General features: G+C 43.7%; 1 protein-coding gene across 1 annotated transcript; it reads right to left on the bottom strand.

The window, feature by feature from the left end:
• Window positions 1-7,147: 7,147 nt before the first annotated feature.
• Window positions 7,148-17,075, bottom strand: LOC488981 (40S ribosomal protein S15a-like). The gene is made up of 2 exons (XM_038533716.1): window positions 16,943-17,075; window positions 7,148-7,807 (listed from the first exon to the last, which is right to left on the bottom strand). The coding sequence occupies exon 2, from the start codon at window positions 7,744-7,746 to the stop codon at window positions 7,402-7,404; it is 345 nt and encodes a 114-aa protein (XP_038389644.1). The 5' UTR covers window positions 7,747-7,807; window positions 16,943-17,075; the 3' UTR covers window positions 7,148-7,401.
• Between the last annotated feature and the right edge of the window lie 1,994 nt (window positions 17,076-19,069).

The following is a 19,069-nucleotide window of genomic DNA, read 5'->3' as shown; positions in this document are numbered from 1 at the left end:
GTCGATCTGATTGAGGATCTAAATAACCTCGCTTGAGTGGTATTTATATTTCAGCTTCTGGTGTTGGTGAAGCTGGTATGTGGCTCGAATGCTAATTGTACACTACGTGGGGACAGAAATAACACCAAGTCCCATCAGATGATATCTACTTGCTCCCTAATCTTGTAAATAGGTGCATAGAGAATTTTTCAAAAGTTCATTTAACATGAATGGCTTCTCAAAGCTCATTTTAAGTTGGTTGGTTGGAACTTGCATTATTTCCCTAAAGAAATACTATGGTTAGTGGTTAACTTCACCGGTCATGGTAATAATAATAGCAAAATTCATCTAAGCTCTAATGTAGCTAAAATAAAAGTATTTTCGAGAACCAGCCCGAGTCATTGGTTCTGGGTGGCAGATGTCATCTAGCTTAGGAGAAAGGAAGAAAAGAAGAGGATGTCCCTCATCCCATGTCCTGGGACAGGAACCACCCAGTCAGTGTGCAGAGAGAGAGGCATCCAGAGTGATGCCCAGGACAGAGGCTCAGCTGAACAGGTTGGTGAGAGGCAGAAGCAGATGGCCATCAGCATTGGGTCGATGACCTGGCCCAGCAGACTCCCATGGTTGCCAGTGGCTTAGAAAGGCTCAGACAAGAGGAATATATAAATGGCTGAGATGAAATCCAGGCATGAGGACTGGTAGTTGAGTTAGCATCTAAGAACTGACTTGGGGACCAGGGCAAATTCTGAAGCTAAGTTGAGTAACTAAAAGATGATCAAAATCCCACAGCAGGATTCAAACTAAGGATCAGCCAGGGCTGAGGATGGGGCGGAGGGGACAGTGGGTAGAGGGCACAGGGTAGAAGGAGCAAGGGCAGGAATCAAGATGGTTTGATTACAACATTTCCTTCCATGTGAAATCTTTTCCTTTCCTACTCTTTAAGAGAACTATGTTTTAAGCAACATTTTGAAATCAAAGACATTTGTCTTTGGCCTTCTGCATTTCTTGCCCTTCTGCCCTCCTCTCCACAGACTCTGGGTAATGGGATCCTTGTCTGAGCCACTCTCAGCTCCTCACTGCAGCAAATTACTCACATCTGCTTACCCTTGTGCTTAAACTATTTCTTCACTTCCTTGTATGCTAGAAGCTCCAGGCTCTCAGTACACATGAAATTACCATCCTGGTGGAAGAAAGGACTTAGACTGTGAAGGAAAACCCTTCCGGAAAGGTTTGCATTCTGAAAGGATGCTTGTTAGCCCAGAGAAATCTCTGACGGGTGAGTTCCAGGCCATGCAAAGTGAAGGCAGTGGAGTGGAGGGTGTGGAGAAGGGAGATGATGAAAGTTTTTAGGTAGGGAGAGTTGACCTATCTAAGAGTCTGTCTTTAGCTTTGCCCTTTTGAGTGGGTGCTGTTTGCCCAGCTTCCCTTCCTCCAATTCCAAGGCACAGGTTTCCGACAAGTGTTGGATTTTTACTGCATATCCCACTGCTATCATAGGGACTAGATTATACTGGAGAAGGGAGGACAAGGACATGAGGATAGCCATCACCTAAAATCTATGGAGTGCCTCCTCGGTACCCCTCGGGGTTGGACACTGTTCTAAGTATTCTATATGCACACCGAATGTTTTTCTTTATGCTATTGAAGACCTTAGAGTTGTCCGGTGGTTAAATTTTTATTTAAGCACTTCCGTTTTTTAAAAAGATTTTATTTATTTGTTTGTTTGTTTATTTTTGAGAGACACTGAGAGAGAGACAGAGACATAGGCAGAGGGACAAGCAGACTCCCTGTGGGGAGCCCAATGCAGGACTTGATCCCAGAACCCCAGAATCATAACCTGAGCCAAAGGCAGATGCTCAACCACTGAGCCACCCAGACATCCCATAAGCACTTCCTTTTAAAAGTATTTTTATTTTGTTTTATGGATGCCCATAATTTATTTCATCATCCCCCATTTTGGTATTTATGTTATTTCCAATTTTCATTATTTATTTATAAGAATGCTTCTTAGAGGGGCACTTGGGTGTCTCAGCCAGTTGAGCTTCCAACTCTTGGTTTCCACACAGGTCACGATCTTGGGGTCGTAAGATCGAGCCCTACTTCAGTCTCCACACTCAGCATGGAGTCTGCTTAAGACTTTCTCTGCCCCTCCCCACTGCTTGCTCCCTCTCTGTCTCTCCCTCAAAGGAATATTTTTTTTAAAAAAGAATGCTTCTTACATTTAACAAATTAACATTTAGAAACTTTGTTTACCCAGTTCTTATTTTGCCTTTTAACTTTATTATGTTGCATTCAGAAAGTTTTTTTTTTTTTTAAGTTTGTTTTTAATATCTTTTTCCTCTTACATTTTGACCCCCTTCACCCATTTTCGCCTCCCTGGCAACTGCCAATCTGTTCTTTGTATCAAGAACTGGTTTTATCTTTCTTTGTCTGACTCATTTCACTTAGTATAATGTCTTTGAGTTCCATTCAAGTTGTCACAAATGGCAAGATCTACTTTTCATGGCTGAATATTGTTCTGTTGTGTATACAGTTGACTCTGCATAGCAAGGATTTGTATTTTGCAGAACTACATGGGTCCACTTACATGTGGATTTTTTTTACAATACAGTACTTTAAGCATATTTTCTCTTCCTAATGAGTTTTGTTATAGCATTTTCTTTTCTCTAGCTTACTTTATTTTAAGAATATGGTGTATAATACACATAACATACAAAATATGTGTTCATCAACTCTTTGCTGTTAGTAAGTCTTCTGGTCAACAGTAGGCTATTAATAGTTCAGTTTTGGAGGAGTCAAGTGCTACACAGATTTTTGACTATACAGGGGGTTGATGTCCCTAACCCCTGCATTGTTCAAGGGTCAAATGTACATTTACATTCATATGTCAGTGGATATTTAGGTTCCTTCTGTATCTTGGCTGCTGCCTAAATGATGGGTCAGTGAACACAGAGGTGCAGATCTCTTTTCAAGTTAATGTTTTCATTTTCTTTGAATAGATACCCAGGAGTGAAATTACTGGATTGTATAGTAGTTCTATTTTTAATTTTTTGAGGAACCTCCATACTGTTTTCCATAGTGACTATACCAATTTACATTCCCACTAAGAGTGTACAAGGGTTCCTTTTTCTCCACATCCTCTTCAACACTTGTTGTTTCTTGTCTTTTTGATAATAGCCATTTTAACAGGTGTGAGGTGAGATCTCGCTGTGGTTTTGATTTGCATTTCTCTGATGATGAATAATGTTGAGCATCCTTTCATGTACTTATTGGCCATCTATAAGTGTTCTTTGGGAAAATGTCTAATCAGATCTTCTGCCCCTTTTAAAATCAGATTACATGGGTTTTTGGGGAGTTTTTCGTTTTGCGGTAAATTGTTTTGGTTTTGTTTTTTTGTCTTTTCCTATTGAGTAGTGTGAGTTCTTTTGAATATTGGCCCCTTATCAGCTACATGGTTTGCAAATATTTTCTCCTATCAGTAGGTTGCTTTTGCATTTCACTGATGGTTTCATTTGCTGTGCAGAAGTCTTTTAGTTTGATGTAGTCCCACTTGCTTATTTTTGTTTTTGTTTGATGTCAGATTCAAAAAATCATATGAAGAAGCTTATCACTTATGATTTCTTCCAAGAGTTTTATAGTTTCAGATCTTTGTCTTTATTTTAAGTAAGTTTCCTGTATAGTATAAGATAGCGATTTGAGTTACTTTTAAAATTTTTGCATATGGGTGTCCAGTTTTCCTAAGACTGTTTATTGAAGAGACTGTTTTTTCCTCATTGTATATTCCTAGCTCCCTTGTCCTAAATTAATTGACCATATATGCATGGGTTTATTGCTGAGCTCTCTATTCTGTTCCATTGATCTATGTATCTGTTTTTATGCTAATACCATGCTGTTTTAATGACTACATCTTTGTAACATAGTTTGAAATCAGGAAGGATAATGCCTCTAGTTTTGTTATCCTTTCTCAAGATTGCTTTGGCTATTGGTGTCTTTTGTGCTTCCATATAGATTTTAGGATTGTTTGTTCTATTTTTGTGAAAAAAAAATGTTGTTTAAACTTTTTTTCCAGGGATTGCACTGAATCTGTAGATTATGTTAGGTAGTATGGACATTTTAAGACTACTGATTCTTCCAATCTTTAAGCACAGAATATTTTTCCAGTTATTTGTATTGCCTTCAATTTCTTTCGTTAATGTCATATACTTTTCAAAATAGAGGTCTTTCATCTTCTTGGTTAAATTTATTCCTCGGTATTTTATTCTTTTTGATGCAAATGTAAATGGGACAACTTTCTTCATTTCTCTTTCTGATAGTTTAATGTATAGAAATGCAACTGATTTTAGAGTATTGATTTTGTATCCTGCAACCTTACTGAATTTGCTTATGAGTGCTGTTTTCTGATGGACTCTTTAGAGTTTTCTATATAGTGTCATGTCATATCCAAAGATCAACAGTTTTACTTCTTCCTTTCCAATCCAGGTGCCTTTTATTTGTTTTTCTTGCTGAACTACTCTGGCTAGGATTTCCAATTATACGTTAAATAAAAGTGGTGAAAGTGGGCATCCTTTTCTTGTTCCTGATTCAAGAGAAAACACTTGCAGCTTTTTACCACTGAGTATGATATTAACTGTGGGCTTGTCATCTATAGCCTTTATTGAAATATGTTTCTCCTACACCTGATTTGGCAAGAATTTTTGAATCATTGTTTAATTTTGTCAGATGCTTCTGAATCTATTGAGATGATCACATGATTTTTATCGCTCATTTTGCTAATGTGGTGTATCACATTGACTGATTTGGGAGATGTTGAACCATATTTGCACCCCTGGAAAAAATCCCCCTTGATGATAGTGTATGATCGTTTCAGTGTATGGTAGAATTAAATTTGCTAATGTTTTTTGAGGATTTTTGCATCTATGGTTATCAGGGATATTGGCCTGTAATTTTCTTCTCTGGTGGCATCCTTGTCTGGTTTTGGTATCAGCATATTGCTGGCCTCATAAAATGAATTTGGAAGGGTTCCCTCCTCTTCTATTTTTTGGAAGAGTTTGGGAAGGATTGGTATTAATTTTCTTTGAATGTTTGGTAGAATTCATCAGTGAAGCCATCTGGCCTGGAACTTTTATTTGTTGGGAGGTTTTTGATTACTAATTTAATCCCTTTACTAGTAATTGGCCTGCTCAGATTTTCTATTTCATCGTGATTCAGTCTTTATAGAGTGTATGTTTCTAGGAATTCATCCCTTTCTCTAGGTTGTCCAATTTGTTGGCGTGTAACTGCTCATAATAGCTTCCTATGATTTTTTTTTTGTATTTCCATTGCATCAGTAGTAAATCTGTTTCATTTCCTATTTTAAGTAGTTCAATGCCTAGCATCTTTTAAGCCTTAGTGTGAAAAAGGCACTGCTGTTTTCCCTCATATTACAGTGAGGAAACCAAGGCATAGAGATTAGGGAATTTGGACACAGCCATGTTCCTAAACCATGACAAGGCCAGGATTTGAACCCAGAATAGCTGTGTCAGGATTTGACCCAGAGCCTGCCCCTCTGATTATGGCTCTCTGATGCCTATACAACAGCTAGAGCCAAGGCGGCTCACAGCATGGTGCTGCATGGCTGGCAGCTTTTCTAGGCAGGACTCTCTGTGTTTTCTAGCCAAGGTAATCTGAAAGTTGAGAAATGAGGATAAAATAGAAGGGAGAATCAATGAAGAGAAAAGCAGGAAGAGAAGCAGTTGGCAGAAATGAGTGAGCTCAGATTTTAAGTTGTTAATTAAGTCAAAATGAGTTAAGTTAATTAAGTTAATAAGTTAAGCAGAAAGGTGAAAAGGGTGGGTCAGGGAATGGCCAAGCAGCCATTTCCACAGGCATAAGACAAGAATCTTAACTGGACAGAACCTGGAAGATGAAGTGGGAAAAGGCTTTGACATGTGGATGGGATTGACACCCTAACTTGTCTAGCGGCAGGAATGGGGTGCGGGTGAGGTACAAGGGAACAAAGATCTGAGGAGGAAGGCAAAATAGAGAGGGGGCAGGATCAAATGAGAAGCACACACCTCCCTGGAAAGGTAAGTTTTCTTCAAAGAGAAGAATCAGATGTTCATAGAAGCTGAGCATGCAAAGGAGTGGTTGTTATTACATGAACAATCACTCCTACAATGTAATTGTGCTCTGACCTCGCCAGGTGCCTGGCACTGTGTTAAGTATTTTATATGCATTATTCTAATTCTCAAAACCATTCAAGATAGAGGCTGATACTTCCAATGTACTGATGGAAGGAAGTAAGGCCCAGAATGTTTAAGTAACTTGCCCAAGGACATACAGTTAGGAAATTACAGAGTAGGAATCTGAAGTCAGGACTAGCTTGCTGCATTAGTTAGGGCACAGGCTAAGTAACAAAGATACCTAAAGAACAGTGTGTCACATAAGATGGAAGCTTCTTTCTTTCTCAGGTAACAGACTGGGGGGTCAGAGGCCCAGGAAAGTGGGTGGCTCTGCTGCACAATGCCCTTTCAGAGACCCAAGCTTCTGTCATACAGCTCTGTGATGTCTTTTGGTGCTGTCCCATCTGCGTGGTTGAAGCTGGATCCTTACAATATCCACGTCTTTACAGCGAAGATTACTATCTGAAGCAAGTAGCCTCATTGTGAATAAGATGACCTTTAACAAGATTGCTGTTGCTCATATTTATTTGCCCAGACTTGGTTATAATTTCACATCAGTCTGATAGGCAGGCCAGGAGATCTAGTTCAGTGGTCATGTGCCCAGATAAAACCAAGGGGCTCTAGAATTTAAGGAAAAAGACTTTGAAAGCTTTTGAGATTTTGGCTACATGATGTTGCTTCTGGTTTTACAGGTGAGTGACGGATCCCCAAGAGGCGTTGTGGTAAATAGCGTGGTGTTTGGGCTCGGGGTGACAAGAGGACCCTGACAGGACAGAGCTGTGGTTTTGCTGAGTGAAATGACCACCAGGTTTCTGTTATTGCTGGAAGGTATTTTTCCATGACTCAAAGAGGTGGCAGGGGGAGTTCCTTATTTTCTAGGAGATATTTGGCTCATAGAGAAGGTTTAAGGGACGACCTTGGTTGAAAATGGCAGAGGGAGACTCACATTCTTTAAGTACTAACATAACTCAGAATCACCATGAAAAAAAATGTAAGTACACAAAGTATAAGGAAAAAGATGTAAATTTACCTGTTATTTCACCACCCAGAGATAACCCTTGGTATATCTTTTTCCCAAAATTTCAATCATAGTAAACATACAATGTTGTATCTTGCTTTTCTCCTGCACAGGTATGGCCATGAGTGACCATTTTTTCTTTTTTTCTTTCTTTCTTATTTTTTTTCCATTGAGGCATTTTATTTGCACATATGAATTACATCCCTAGAAAACGTATCCCAGGATTTTCCCTCCTGTGTGTTTTCATCTTGCTTCTCTATGGTCCATGATGCCAGCTGAGGGTGTCAGTACAATGAAACCAAACTGATGGGATGGGAGCAAATTATTCTGCCATTTTTCTGGATCTTTCAGTTGTACATCAAATCTGGGGCTGATCACTCCACACTTGTTTAACCTGCCTGTGAGGTTCACAACAATTTTCCCAGCTCTGTGATCATCGATGATTTCAAAGTCGCCAATGTAACCATGTTTCATCCTCACAGTGAGAAATCGGACGATGACTTTGGAGCATGACCTGATAAGAACCTGGCGTTTGCCTCTCTTTTCAGCATTGTTAATGCTTTTGAGAGCAGCTGCCAGGACGTTCATGCGCACCGTTGTGGCAGCACGGAGAGATGGCGGAAAGAGGACGGGAGGGACATTTTTCTTTCTGAGGAAAAGAAAAGTTTCATCATCATTAAAAAAAAAAAAAAAAAAAAGCATCATACTTGCTTGTTGACTACAGGGCAGGGCCTGAGCTGGGAAGGATAAAGAGCAGGGCAAACTGATGGGTGTGCACCATCCCTGACTGTGCTGCTCTCAATTCTCAGAGTTGTAATTTCCAAGATGTTCTTCTGTCTTTCTAGGACCTAGGAACCATTGCCTATTTAAGCCCACAAAAGAAATATAAACTAAAATGCCAGGGCTGAGAGGGGGCAGGACTGAATATCACCTGGTCCAACTCCTTATTCCTCAACCAAGGGAGGCTCAAGCAGGGTCTGCCCCCTGGGATCAAGAGGACAACTAGCAGGTAGTCTCTCCATGCCCATGCTCTGTCTACTTATAATCCACCCTCCCAGGAATAGGGATAGGAAAGCCCCACACCCTCTGAGCTGAGGGCAGCCCAATGGTAGGCCAACCCTAGTCTCTGTGCTCTCCTCCATCACCATGCAGCTGAGAGGGGCAAAGGCAGCCACCTCAGTGCTTCAGTCCAGACTGTGGTGGGTCCTGTCTTCATTCTTAGGCAGACAAGTGGTCCATGTCTTTCTATCTAGTACCTGGAACACCCCACAGCAACGTGGAATCACTTGCCTTAAAATCTCCTAGACAGTGGGATCAGCTTCCTTTCCAGGGGTAGGTTGGGTGGTCCCAGATTTGGAATGGCCCTAGATTTTGGTAGCTGAGAGCAGAGCATGGGGACATGTCTATCCTCACCCTTGCAGTCGTTGCCTAGGCCATGTTGAATCTTAGGACTGAACTCATCTATTTTCTTGACTGAGAACAAAATCCTTAAGCCACTCCTATTAGTATAATCCCTTTCCCAAATTCAGGCTCAGTGATGGGCTCAGGGTTCTCTTCAGTCTTTGGGTGCCTTCTGTGAAGATCTTAGCTCTCTCCAAAAAGATAGGGTGAGCTAGGGAGGAAGGAAGCACCTCCTTAGCCCCTAGAACTATTGCCAGCACTTGGGTGGTGCAGCCCTTTTCTGTGTCTCCTAACTGGAATGCTCATGGCTTCTTCTGAGTTGATAACAACGGCTAACATTAAAACAGTGCTTTCTATGTACATGAAGTCCTGTAGTGCTGTCTGTCTGTCTAGGAGAGCACTAGTCAAGCACTTTGCATCTATTCAGTTCTCAATCTTCACAGCAAACTATGAGTTGGTTCCATTATGATTCCCACTACAGAAGATAGTCATTGTTAGATCCTACAGAGTCACTTGCCTACCTTACTTCTGACATAGAAGATCTAGGTCTATGGAGACAACAACAGCCTTTCATCTCCTATGGCTTTCGGTTGTGTTTAACCAGTAAGGAGAAGGGAGAGATGGAGAAAATGAGATTGTACAGTTGCTCCTGCAAGACGGCCCTGGCTGTGTGTCCTCCTAGACTGAGGACACCTGCTGCTTTCAGGGCTCTCTCTTCTTCTGGGCTCCCACTCCTCATCCTTTGCAGCCTAGGATGGTGGCAACTCCACCATTGCCAGCCCTGGGTTCCTGCACCAGCCCCTGGGGGTCCCGATAGTCTGTCCACAGGAATGAATTCCTTTGTAAATAGCCCCCTCCAATTATCCTAATTTAGGTGTGCCATCTGCTCCTGCTGGAACCCTGACTGATAAAGGCCCCATGATATTTGCGAATTTACTCAAGATCATAATACATCCAGGAAGGGGCAGAGCTGGGGTTTGAACCCAGGCAGTCTGTATCTGAAGTCCATGCTTTTAACCTCCACATTAAAATCTCTCAACAAAGAAAGCACTGGTCAGGAACTCAGGCTTGTGCTCTTCCACCAACCAGGTGTGCAGCTTTGAGCAAAAAATGCTTTGGCTTCCATTGTTCAGCATAGAATGAGTCTGTTGCAGCTCCTTTCAGCTCTAACATGTTATAGTTTCTGATTCCCCACTCTCTCTCAGACCTGTGTTTCCCAGAGTCCTTCTCTGCTGTTAGTTGTTACTATGAAAGCTTGCATTTAACTACTAAAAACAACTGAGAACACAATTTGTAGGGGCAATGTTGCACTAAATGAAGTTGTACTCTGTTATAAAAGGTGTTCTGCCTCAGGAAATCTCTCCTTCCTCATTATAGTGCAAATATGGGTCCCATCTTGCTCCTCTTGTTTATTTATTTTCCTTCTCTCTGAACTCCATTTAATTAAATAACATAACAACAAAAAAGCTTTATTCATGGTAAATCGCTGCAGTCTTCATTCAAAAAATGCTGATCATGCCAAAAGCTAGCAGGCTTCTTGTTACTGCAGCTTAGCAAACCTTGCGCTCTTTTTTATAAGTATCAAGTGACTGAATGCCAGCCATGGAAATTAAGGACTGGATTTGATTAAAGAGGTGGTGAACAACCTGGACCAAATGCAAGTTGGTTTTGGCTACTAGGTCAAAGATTTTGGTGACTGAAGACCACCTAGGGACAGTTTCATTTTTTAATCTCCCTGGGAGTTGGGCAGGGAGAGTCTGAGCAGAGCGAGAGAGGCTGCAAAGGACAGAAAGGGATACAGAGGCAGGTTGTAGAGACTGTGGGGATCTGGCATGGGGGATGGGGAATGCAAATTGGGGAGATTATGTAGACACAACCGTCTCAAAACAGGATGGCTCCCAAGTAACCCAGCCCCCATACCCATCCCAATACTAAGATAAAGGAAGGCTGAGGAACACTAGATTTGATAGCATTTATTCAAAATGAAAAATATCAGAGTCTTAGTGGACCACAAGTTCACAGAGGTGGTGATTCTTCAAGACAAAGTCTAAACATTTTAAATTTTCACCTGAAGTTGCATGGCTTGGGCAAATCCAGGACTCAGACTAGGACCTGTTTACTGTAAAACCCATTCTCATTTCTTTTACTATTCTCTCTGCTTTTCTGTGTGTTTTAAGTATTCTATAATAAATCATAAAGAAAAGAAAAACCAAAAAGGATCATCAAGAAATCTCTAGATCAACCGGATTGGAGATTTCCTCATTCCATATAACACACTGGGTGACCTTGCCAACTTGTGAACAAGTTTTGAGAGTCCCATCTAAAAGGGACTTATCTGCTCCCCAATCAGTAGAGCTGTCAACCATCAAACATTGTGGAATGTTTGGGAACATTGGGAATCCAAGAGCCAAAAAAAAAAAGACTCTGGCAAAGTCCATTCTCCGGGTGTCCTCACATCATCCCTATAGCATCCCAGCAAGACGGTAGTCAGTTTGAGGTAGGATTTTCTCTTTTCCTAGGCTTGTTCAATAACCAGAGGAGGTAAACTCACAAGACCCAGGCATATTGGGTGTTTTCTCCTGCTCAGCACAATCAGCCCCATTTGCCTGACTGCAGTGAGGTGTCAACACTGTAGCATCACCAGGGATGAGTCTGCCTAGGGCTGGCAAGTGGCCCACTGAGCCTCTGCCCTGCATGCCTGGCATGTGGGAGAGAGGGAGATGTGCCTGTGACTGCCAGCCCGCATTGCCTCCACGGGGCGGGCAGCCACAGCAGGGTGCTTAATCGTGCTGACTCTGGGTCACAGAGACCTAGGACTAAGTCCACCTTAACCAGCTCTGGGTGAGTTGTGGAACCCCTTGAAGCGTTGGTTTTCTTATCTGTAAAATGAAAATAATAATAGCGCCTGTTCCATGGCTCGAGAGGAGTACTGGAGGTGACACAACAGAGCATTAGCAGGGAGCCTGGGGCATGAGGAATGGGAGTTTTTATGCATACAAAGCTCAAGTGTCCATTCTTCCTGCCTCCCTGGTGGGTGGGGGTGTAGGCTGTGGGTGTTCTTCCCACAGGGTCTTCCACTTTAGGGATGCTCCAGCCAACTCCCAGCAGCCAGCATCGGCATCTCTTGGCCTGAGGCCCTTTTCTGTAGCCACAGAAGGTCAGTTTGCCCCTAGATAAGGCAGGACTGGAACAGTCCTGAAACCCTGCACCTAAATACTGCAGCACCTCCTCCACCTGCCATATTCTTATTTATTGGGTCTCTCAGGCATATCGCTCATGTGGACCACAGACCTCACATCTTTCTCCTCCTGCCTGTTTGGTGGCTGCCACTGTGTGCCATCAACAGCTACTTTGCACAGCTGTGACCAGTGCTACAGCAGGCACAAAAGAACCCCTCCCCAAGCTCGGAAGCCTAGGATGTACCTGCTGTGGTCCTGGAGGCAAAAGCTTCCCTGCAGTCACCCATGGTGGTAGCTGGCTGCTAACACACCCTTTATTTGTCCCTCTGTCTCCCAAATAAACCACTTGCACTCAAACTCTTGCCTTGGGGTCAGACTGGGGAGTCCAAACTAAGACAGTTGGTATTAGAAGGCCCTGGCAATAGATCCTAGGTTTTGGGTCATTTGTTAGTTGGCAAAAAGGACATGGTTCTTGGAGTGGTGTGGGGAGGGATACCCCCAGCTTGCTGTAGCACCACAATCAGGAAGACTCTCTTTTCCTGTGAATACCTGTGCTACGTGCTGGTTATCAAGCAACTGCAGCCCAGCCTAGTAACCTGTCACGTGCCGGGAGTAGATGGATCTTCCAGACCCTGCCTGTGATGCTGCAGCTGGGACTCTCAACATTACATTTCCACTCTGCCAGCTGCTCTTAGCTAGGCTCTGGGAGGTCATGGGATCCTAGAGGGAAACTGAGGGCTGGATGAGGAAGAAGGGACTTGCTCTTTCCTGCTTGCTTCCCATCACTGCCAGGGTCACTCAGCAATGATTCTTCTTTCTGGAGGTGAACCTGGTTCCAATAGCAACAGCTGCTTCCAGTTAATGATTTTTCCCATAACCAGTTTAATGGCATCCCCTTGGACACACCAGTACCAGCCAGTTGGTGTCCCCTACTCAGAAAAACTCTTCCCTAGTCTTATCTTCTTAGTTGCTTCCTGCAATTACTACCTCTGTTGGCCATACCATAGTGAAGGTGGCCAACAGTTCTGGTTTGCCTGGGACTGAAGAGTTTCCCAGAATTCAGGACATTCAGTATTGACATTATCATAGTTCTGGGCAAACCGAGATGATTGGTATTAATGTTCCCTTCTTACCTGTCCAGCTTCTTAATACCTGTTTTGAAGTTCTCTATATTAAATTTTCTGTGTAAAAATAATTGGTATGGTTTATAACTTCTGATCAAAGCCTGACTGGTACCAAATGCAATGCAGGTGCCAGAAAGTACACTGGTTTGCCCGGTATCACTAGCATTTGGGTAGTGGCAGCCATGGTGGAGATTACTGGGAATTGTTAGGTGTATAAATGCACTGAAAGAAAATAATAGCAGACCCAGGTCAGCCAACCATTGAATTGGAACCAGAAGGTCTCTGTGGTAGCATGGAAAAGGACTGTCACCTGCTGGGCCCAAGTGGCACATCCTGCTATGAACATGCTTTGGATCTGATAAAAGTGTGGCAATGTCTGAATTTATGGCCATGGCAAGTATCCTATGCCAAAGTCTAGGGCTCAATAAGGAAGAGCCAGAACCAAGGACCTGGAATGGGACATCTGGGCAGATGTGCTCAAGAACCTTCAATACTTAGATTTCCTGGCCCTCTCTGGCCTTGCAGAAGAGGCCCACCCCTCCTTCTGGAGGACAGCAGCTTCCCCTTGCCCCAAAGTGATTGGGGTCTCACCTAAGGCAGGGGCCTTATAAGATGATGCTTGCCTTCTCAAGACTTCCTCCCCCAGCCCTCACAGCATCTGGGCCAGAAGTTGGCAAACTTTTTCTGTAAAAGGACAAATAGCAAATATCTTAGGCTTTGCAGGCCATACAACCTATGTCCTAACTCCTGCACTGTATCACAAAAGCAGCCTCACTAATATGTAGATGAATGGGTATGGCTGGATTTCTAACAACACTTTACTTACAAAAACAGGCTGCATTTGACCTATGGGCCATAGTTTGCCAATCCCTGTTGTAGACCAATAATTAGGCCTAGCATATCTCAGCATGGCAAATGAGAGAAGTGCTTTCCTTCTTCAGAAGGGGCCGCAGAACTCAGCCAAGTTGTACCCATGTGATTCCAAAGGTCCCATTTGGGAATGAATCTTGAGATTACTGACATAGGAGCAAAATATAAGACTAGAAAAGGGAGATTTTTATTGACATCTGGGCACTCTCCCATGATTCAGGATTTAGCATCCTCGTGAGGACACCTAGAGCCACCCCTAATCTGCTGCTGAGAGAATGCCCTGCAGTGTGGTTATAAAGATGGCCTCAACCAAATGAGATATTAATGCCAGAACTCCCTTGGTAGCAGAAGGAGTGGAAGGCTCAGGGAGGCAGGCATACAAAAATAGATTATGTAAAGTCAGAGTCTATACCAATTAGCCAGACTGTGGGAAAGCCCAAAATCTTCACTAGTAAGATAAGGAATATGACAGTGAGGGGGTCACCAGCATTGTTGAGAAGCTCCTGGTTGACCATCCCTTCTGAGCTGCTGTGGATCTAGGCTCCCCTGTATCATTGGGAAGGACAGCCTTCAAGAAGAGCACAGTACAGTTGGCAGGGCTTAACCATCAAAGGCAAAGCAGACAAATGACTATAATAGCAGAAAGGTTGCAAGGACAGCCTAGACCCTAATAGACTACAGTGTTCCTAGTGGTAAGATTGCAGCATGCTTGCTTGAGCTGTGTAACCAAAGATGAAGAGCAGGTGAGCCAAAGACTGGTGTCAGCTGCTGCAATGGAAATCCATGATCTTTTGCCCAGTTTCCAGACCTGAACCAGTTGTCAAACCCAGAGCTCATTATCGAAGGGGAGCCTGGGTGTCCTTGAGGGATGACCTTGCAATGTCACAGCAGGCATACACAGTACTGATTATTCCCTTCATCTGTCACCAGAAGGACCTATAGCTATTTCTCCTGAGGAAAAGAAATGACTTAGATCTTCGAAGAGCTACGGATTCAAGATGTGAGCTAAAACTGATACCACAAGACCCAAAATGCCATCACAACCCTCCTGCTGATGTGGGGGAGCTTCTGGCTCCAAATACATCTCATAGTGAGTTCAATGGATTCACACGTCACCCAGTGTTCATTTCCTTGGTCCTTGAGTTTATAATTGGAATGAGCTAGAAGAGCACTCTTATGGAGTAAGAGCCACAATGCTAAGAAAAACCAAGTATAAACTTGAAACTTCCCTATTCTGGCTAAGATAGGAAATCAGAAATAATGTCTCATTCTGGGTTAGAACATCACCTCAAAAACTCAACAAAGGCAGAGGGCTACTTCATTGCCCTGGGATGTCATTTCTCTGGTGAATTCAAGAACAGTTGTCATTTTGTATTTTATCTGGCATTTTAAAAAATGTGAGTATAGTTGCCACACAGTGTTACATCAGTTTCAGGTGTACAACACAGTGATTCAGCACCTCTGTAGGTTATGCTGTGATCATCGCAAGTGTAGCTCCCAACCTTCACCACATGGCACTATTACTTAGCACAGTCTTACTCTTACCAAAGAAGTGCAACTCTTACTAGCTCTCTACATTCTACAGAGAAGTAGAAATCAATCTAAAATTTTTAACAGAAATGTTAAAGAATCTTAAAAATGTGGTCCTAATTACAAACTGAATTGCTGAACTCTGCTTCAAACATTTAAAATTGGATTTAGGGATCCCTGGGTGGCGCAGCGGTTTGGCGCCTGCCTTTGGCCCGGGGCGCGATCCTGGAGACCCAGGATCGAATCCCACGTCGGGCTCCCAGCATGAAGCCTGCTTCTCCCTCTGCCTGTGTCTCTGCCTCTCTGTCTCTCTCTGTGTGACTATCATGAATAAATAAATAAAATCTTAAAAATAAAATAAAATAAAATTGGATTTATAAGCTACATTTTTTCCTTTGTAAGATACTTCCCTTATCTAATAGATAAACCAGTTTTCCAGGGTCTGTAGGTGATTTTCAAAAGTCTAATGAATTATAATTATAAACAAGATGAATCTCAGTCCTTTTAAATGTTCTTACACTCTATAAATTTAGTAAATTTCAAAGTAAAAATCACACATTTAAATCACTTGGTTTCAATATGAAATCACAAAGCTGGTGTATTACTTGCATAAGCCAAAATTTCCTAAGTACTATGAGAACTTAAATACTAAATATGTATTGAATACATATGTTAAGAATTGTGAAAAGTCTGAAATTTTAGCCTACTTTCAAAATAACTGGTTTGGTGGATGCCGGCAAAAGAAACGAGATTTCTGAGTCAGAGACAAAGGACTTAGTTACTCATAGCAATAGCAGCCAGAGTATGAGCATTTACACTAGTCCCCAAGTCCCAATCCCCTAGGGTGGCATGAAAAGGGCCAAGTGACACCTGCACACACAATAGGTTATAGGAGGAGAGCCCTGGGCTTAGGGCACCCAAATCTTTTCTGATGGACAGTAAGTTTGCTTTACTTTTACTGTGGAAGATGGCAGTATCTTCATTGTACTGGACAGTAAACAAAGCCTGCCCCTTGTTCTGGGGGAACATTGTCTCTGTTTCCATAGCAGTCACCACTCATCTTTGAAAAGATAGTCCAGAAGAAAGGCAGTCATGCATCTGCTCACAAGATGTGCAGAAATATGAGAAACCCATGGAAAATGATCTCTCAACACCTTGACCACAAAATAGTCTCACAAGGGGTTGATTCTCAAGCATTTCTAAATTTAAATCTAGGTCTTTCTGTGATTGAAAGATGTTTCCCTACTAGGGGATCAACTCCAAACGACTTTTGGGTTATTTTCTCATACAATTTTTGTGGTTGCCTCTCAGTTAACTGAGGAGTTTTTAATGCCCAGTAGATCCCTGGACGGAATATGGCCTGGGTTCTCGTTGGTGATCCTGGCTTTATGGTCACTGCACCAATATTCTCCAAACAGGGTGGTCTCCCCATGTGCTTCTCCTACACTTGCATTTTACATGACCTCATTCAGCAGACTTGTCACAGAAGTGTCAGCCCTCCAGCAGGCCAACGCCCCCTCTGGTTGGGTTTAGTACACCTATTTACATCTTTATTCTTTTCATGCTCTTCCTATCTTTTAGATCACAGACCTCAAAGATATGTCCGACTTCACAGTCTCACTGCTTAACAAGAGCATTCTGCTGAGTTCTTTGACAGGCTAGGAAAGGGTATCTTCTCACCTGATTGATTCTCTCTTTCCTGTTCTAGAAGGCTGGGCAGACCGAAAGAGCAAATCTTCCTGTGGAGGTCCCTCTGAGACCTAACAGTTAAGGCCACAGCCCCTTGCTATGGCCAGGGGTTCCACCCTTCCCAGAAGAGCTTGAGGCACCTGCCTGGAGCTCCGCCTCCAACTGCTCTAAGGGTCAGGGAAAGCACCCCCCACCAACAAGGGCCACTTCCGGGGTGGGGGCGGGGCTGAGCCCAGCAAGGCCAGGAGCCTCCCCAGCACCTGAGCACTCACCTGTACGGCACAGAGGGACAGCTTTGACGACACCCGACACCCAGGAGCCAGCGTGCAAATTCTGCCTTCCAGTCACCATCAGATCATTAATCTCCTAGAACAGAAGCTGTGTACTAATTGCTTGAATAATGGGAAATGGGTCAGAGAGAAGGGCCTCTGTGGTGGAATGGAGCTGACTTTTTCTAAGTACATAGTTTTGATAGGAATGTGAGAAGGAATTACAGCCCTAAGGCAGCCTCTGGTTTGCCCAGCTTGAAACAACTAAGGTTTCTCCCCGTTTCAAATTCTAAATTAATTATAGCCTAAGTGTAGTATCGCCTTCAGCCTTCATCGTCCATTCAGTTTGAAGGCCGTTTCCAGCCACAGAGCCTCCTGGATCCCCCAAGCAGCAGCAGTCTGCCTCTATTCTGCTCTCCCAGAGTTAAACTTGAGCTGGTATCTCATTTCCCTCTCCTAATAGCAAAGTAAAGTGCAAAGAGAAGGAGCCTCTGTTGGTGGCAGGGTGCCCTCTTGGCATAGATTATGGAGAGATGGGGGCTGACAGGGTCTTGCATCCCCTGGGGAGCAGCAGGAGAAGGGGCAGCCCAAGCTGGGCTCTTGAAGGAAGGACTTCATCTGAGCCTGGACACCAGAACGTGTTGACCAGCCCTGAGAAGTTTGCTTGTGTTCACAGTTATTTCTTTGCGGGAACTGTTACGTGTGTTTAGGACCATCCTTGCTGCAACAAGGGCCCCAGGATTCTCAGAGACTGGTACCATTGATGAGGAGCCAGGAGACCCGAGTTCTACTCCCGAGTCCACCACTCACCGCCATCATCACTGAACAAGTCACTCAATTTGTTATCTAACTCATAAGCGAGTATAGTTGCACCTGCCATGCCATATCCCAGGGTTATTGCTGGTTATTGTTATTTAATCAAATTAAATAATGGAATGCTAGATCTGAATGCACTCTGTGAAGTACTGTCTTCCTGATTCTAAATGAGTCCAAAGGGCCCACATCTGCTCTTAGGACAGGACAGAGCTGTCCTGACTCACTCAGACTGAGAACAAGCTACTCCGGTTCCTGGTTTGAGTCCATACCCAAGAGACAGAAAGATTGGCCATGATGCCCCACCTGGAGGGATCTCGGGATGTGGCTCTGAGCTAGAAGAAGAGGGAGGACCTGCCCTGACCTCCTGTGGGAACGCAGGTGAGCCACTCCAGTAGCCAGGTTTATAAAGGGATAGAGAGCAAAGAAAAGAGCAGAGCTCGTTCTTAGGAAGCAAGAAAAAGAGCAGCAAAGGACTGAGTGATATGGGGTGGGCTCTGTCCTCAAGCCAGATCCAGAATCCCGGCACTTGTTCCACCTGCTGCCTTGCACACCCATCACTGCAGAGGCTCCTCGGGCCTCCCTGCTTCTGCCTGAAGGCGGGCAGAATCAGATTGGGCTACACGTCCCCAAGCCCTCAGCAGCTCTGGAGTCCACTTGGAGGGACAGCCCAGTTTCCCAGGAAGCCCACAAGCTCCCCCTGCTCAGACCCCATTTCCCACCGCTCTCCCAGCCACCCTGGCCATCTGGGCTTCCAGCCTGCACCAACTGCCGTTCTGCCTGCATCCCTCTTTCCCTGGTTCCTCTGTTGATTCCTGGTGATTCGTCTCACCTCACTTCGTCCAAGTATCGCTTTCACAGGAGGCTTCGCCCCCACCCTAGCAGAACCCCTGAGACCTCTTACTGTGGGTTGTGGTTCCCACAGCCCTTATCACCTTCAATACCATGTAACTTATTTCTTACACTTATTATTTATTTTGCCTCCTCCCTCTTCCCACCAGAAAATAAACCCTAGGGGTACAGAACATAAACCCTG

The sequence above is a fragment of the Canis lupus genome, chromosome 4 (genome assembly GCF_011100685.1).
Source record: "Canis lupus familiaris isolate Mischka breed German Shepherd chromosome 4, alternate assembly UU_Cfam_GSD_1.0, whole genome shotgun sequence".
NCBI classification, from domain to species: domain Eukaryota; kingdom Metazoa; phylum Chordata; class Mammalia; order Carnivora; family Canidae; genus Canis; species Canis lupus.
This window is presented reverse-complemented; position numbering and strand designations above follow the sequence as displayed.

Bases quoted from the DNA above. Each gene is read 5' to 3' on its own strand.
- LOC488981 (XM_038533716.1), bottom strand. From the start codon at position 7,746: ATGAACGTCCTGGCAGCTGCTCTCAAAAGCATTAACAATGCTGAAAAG.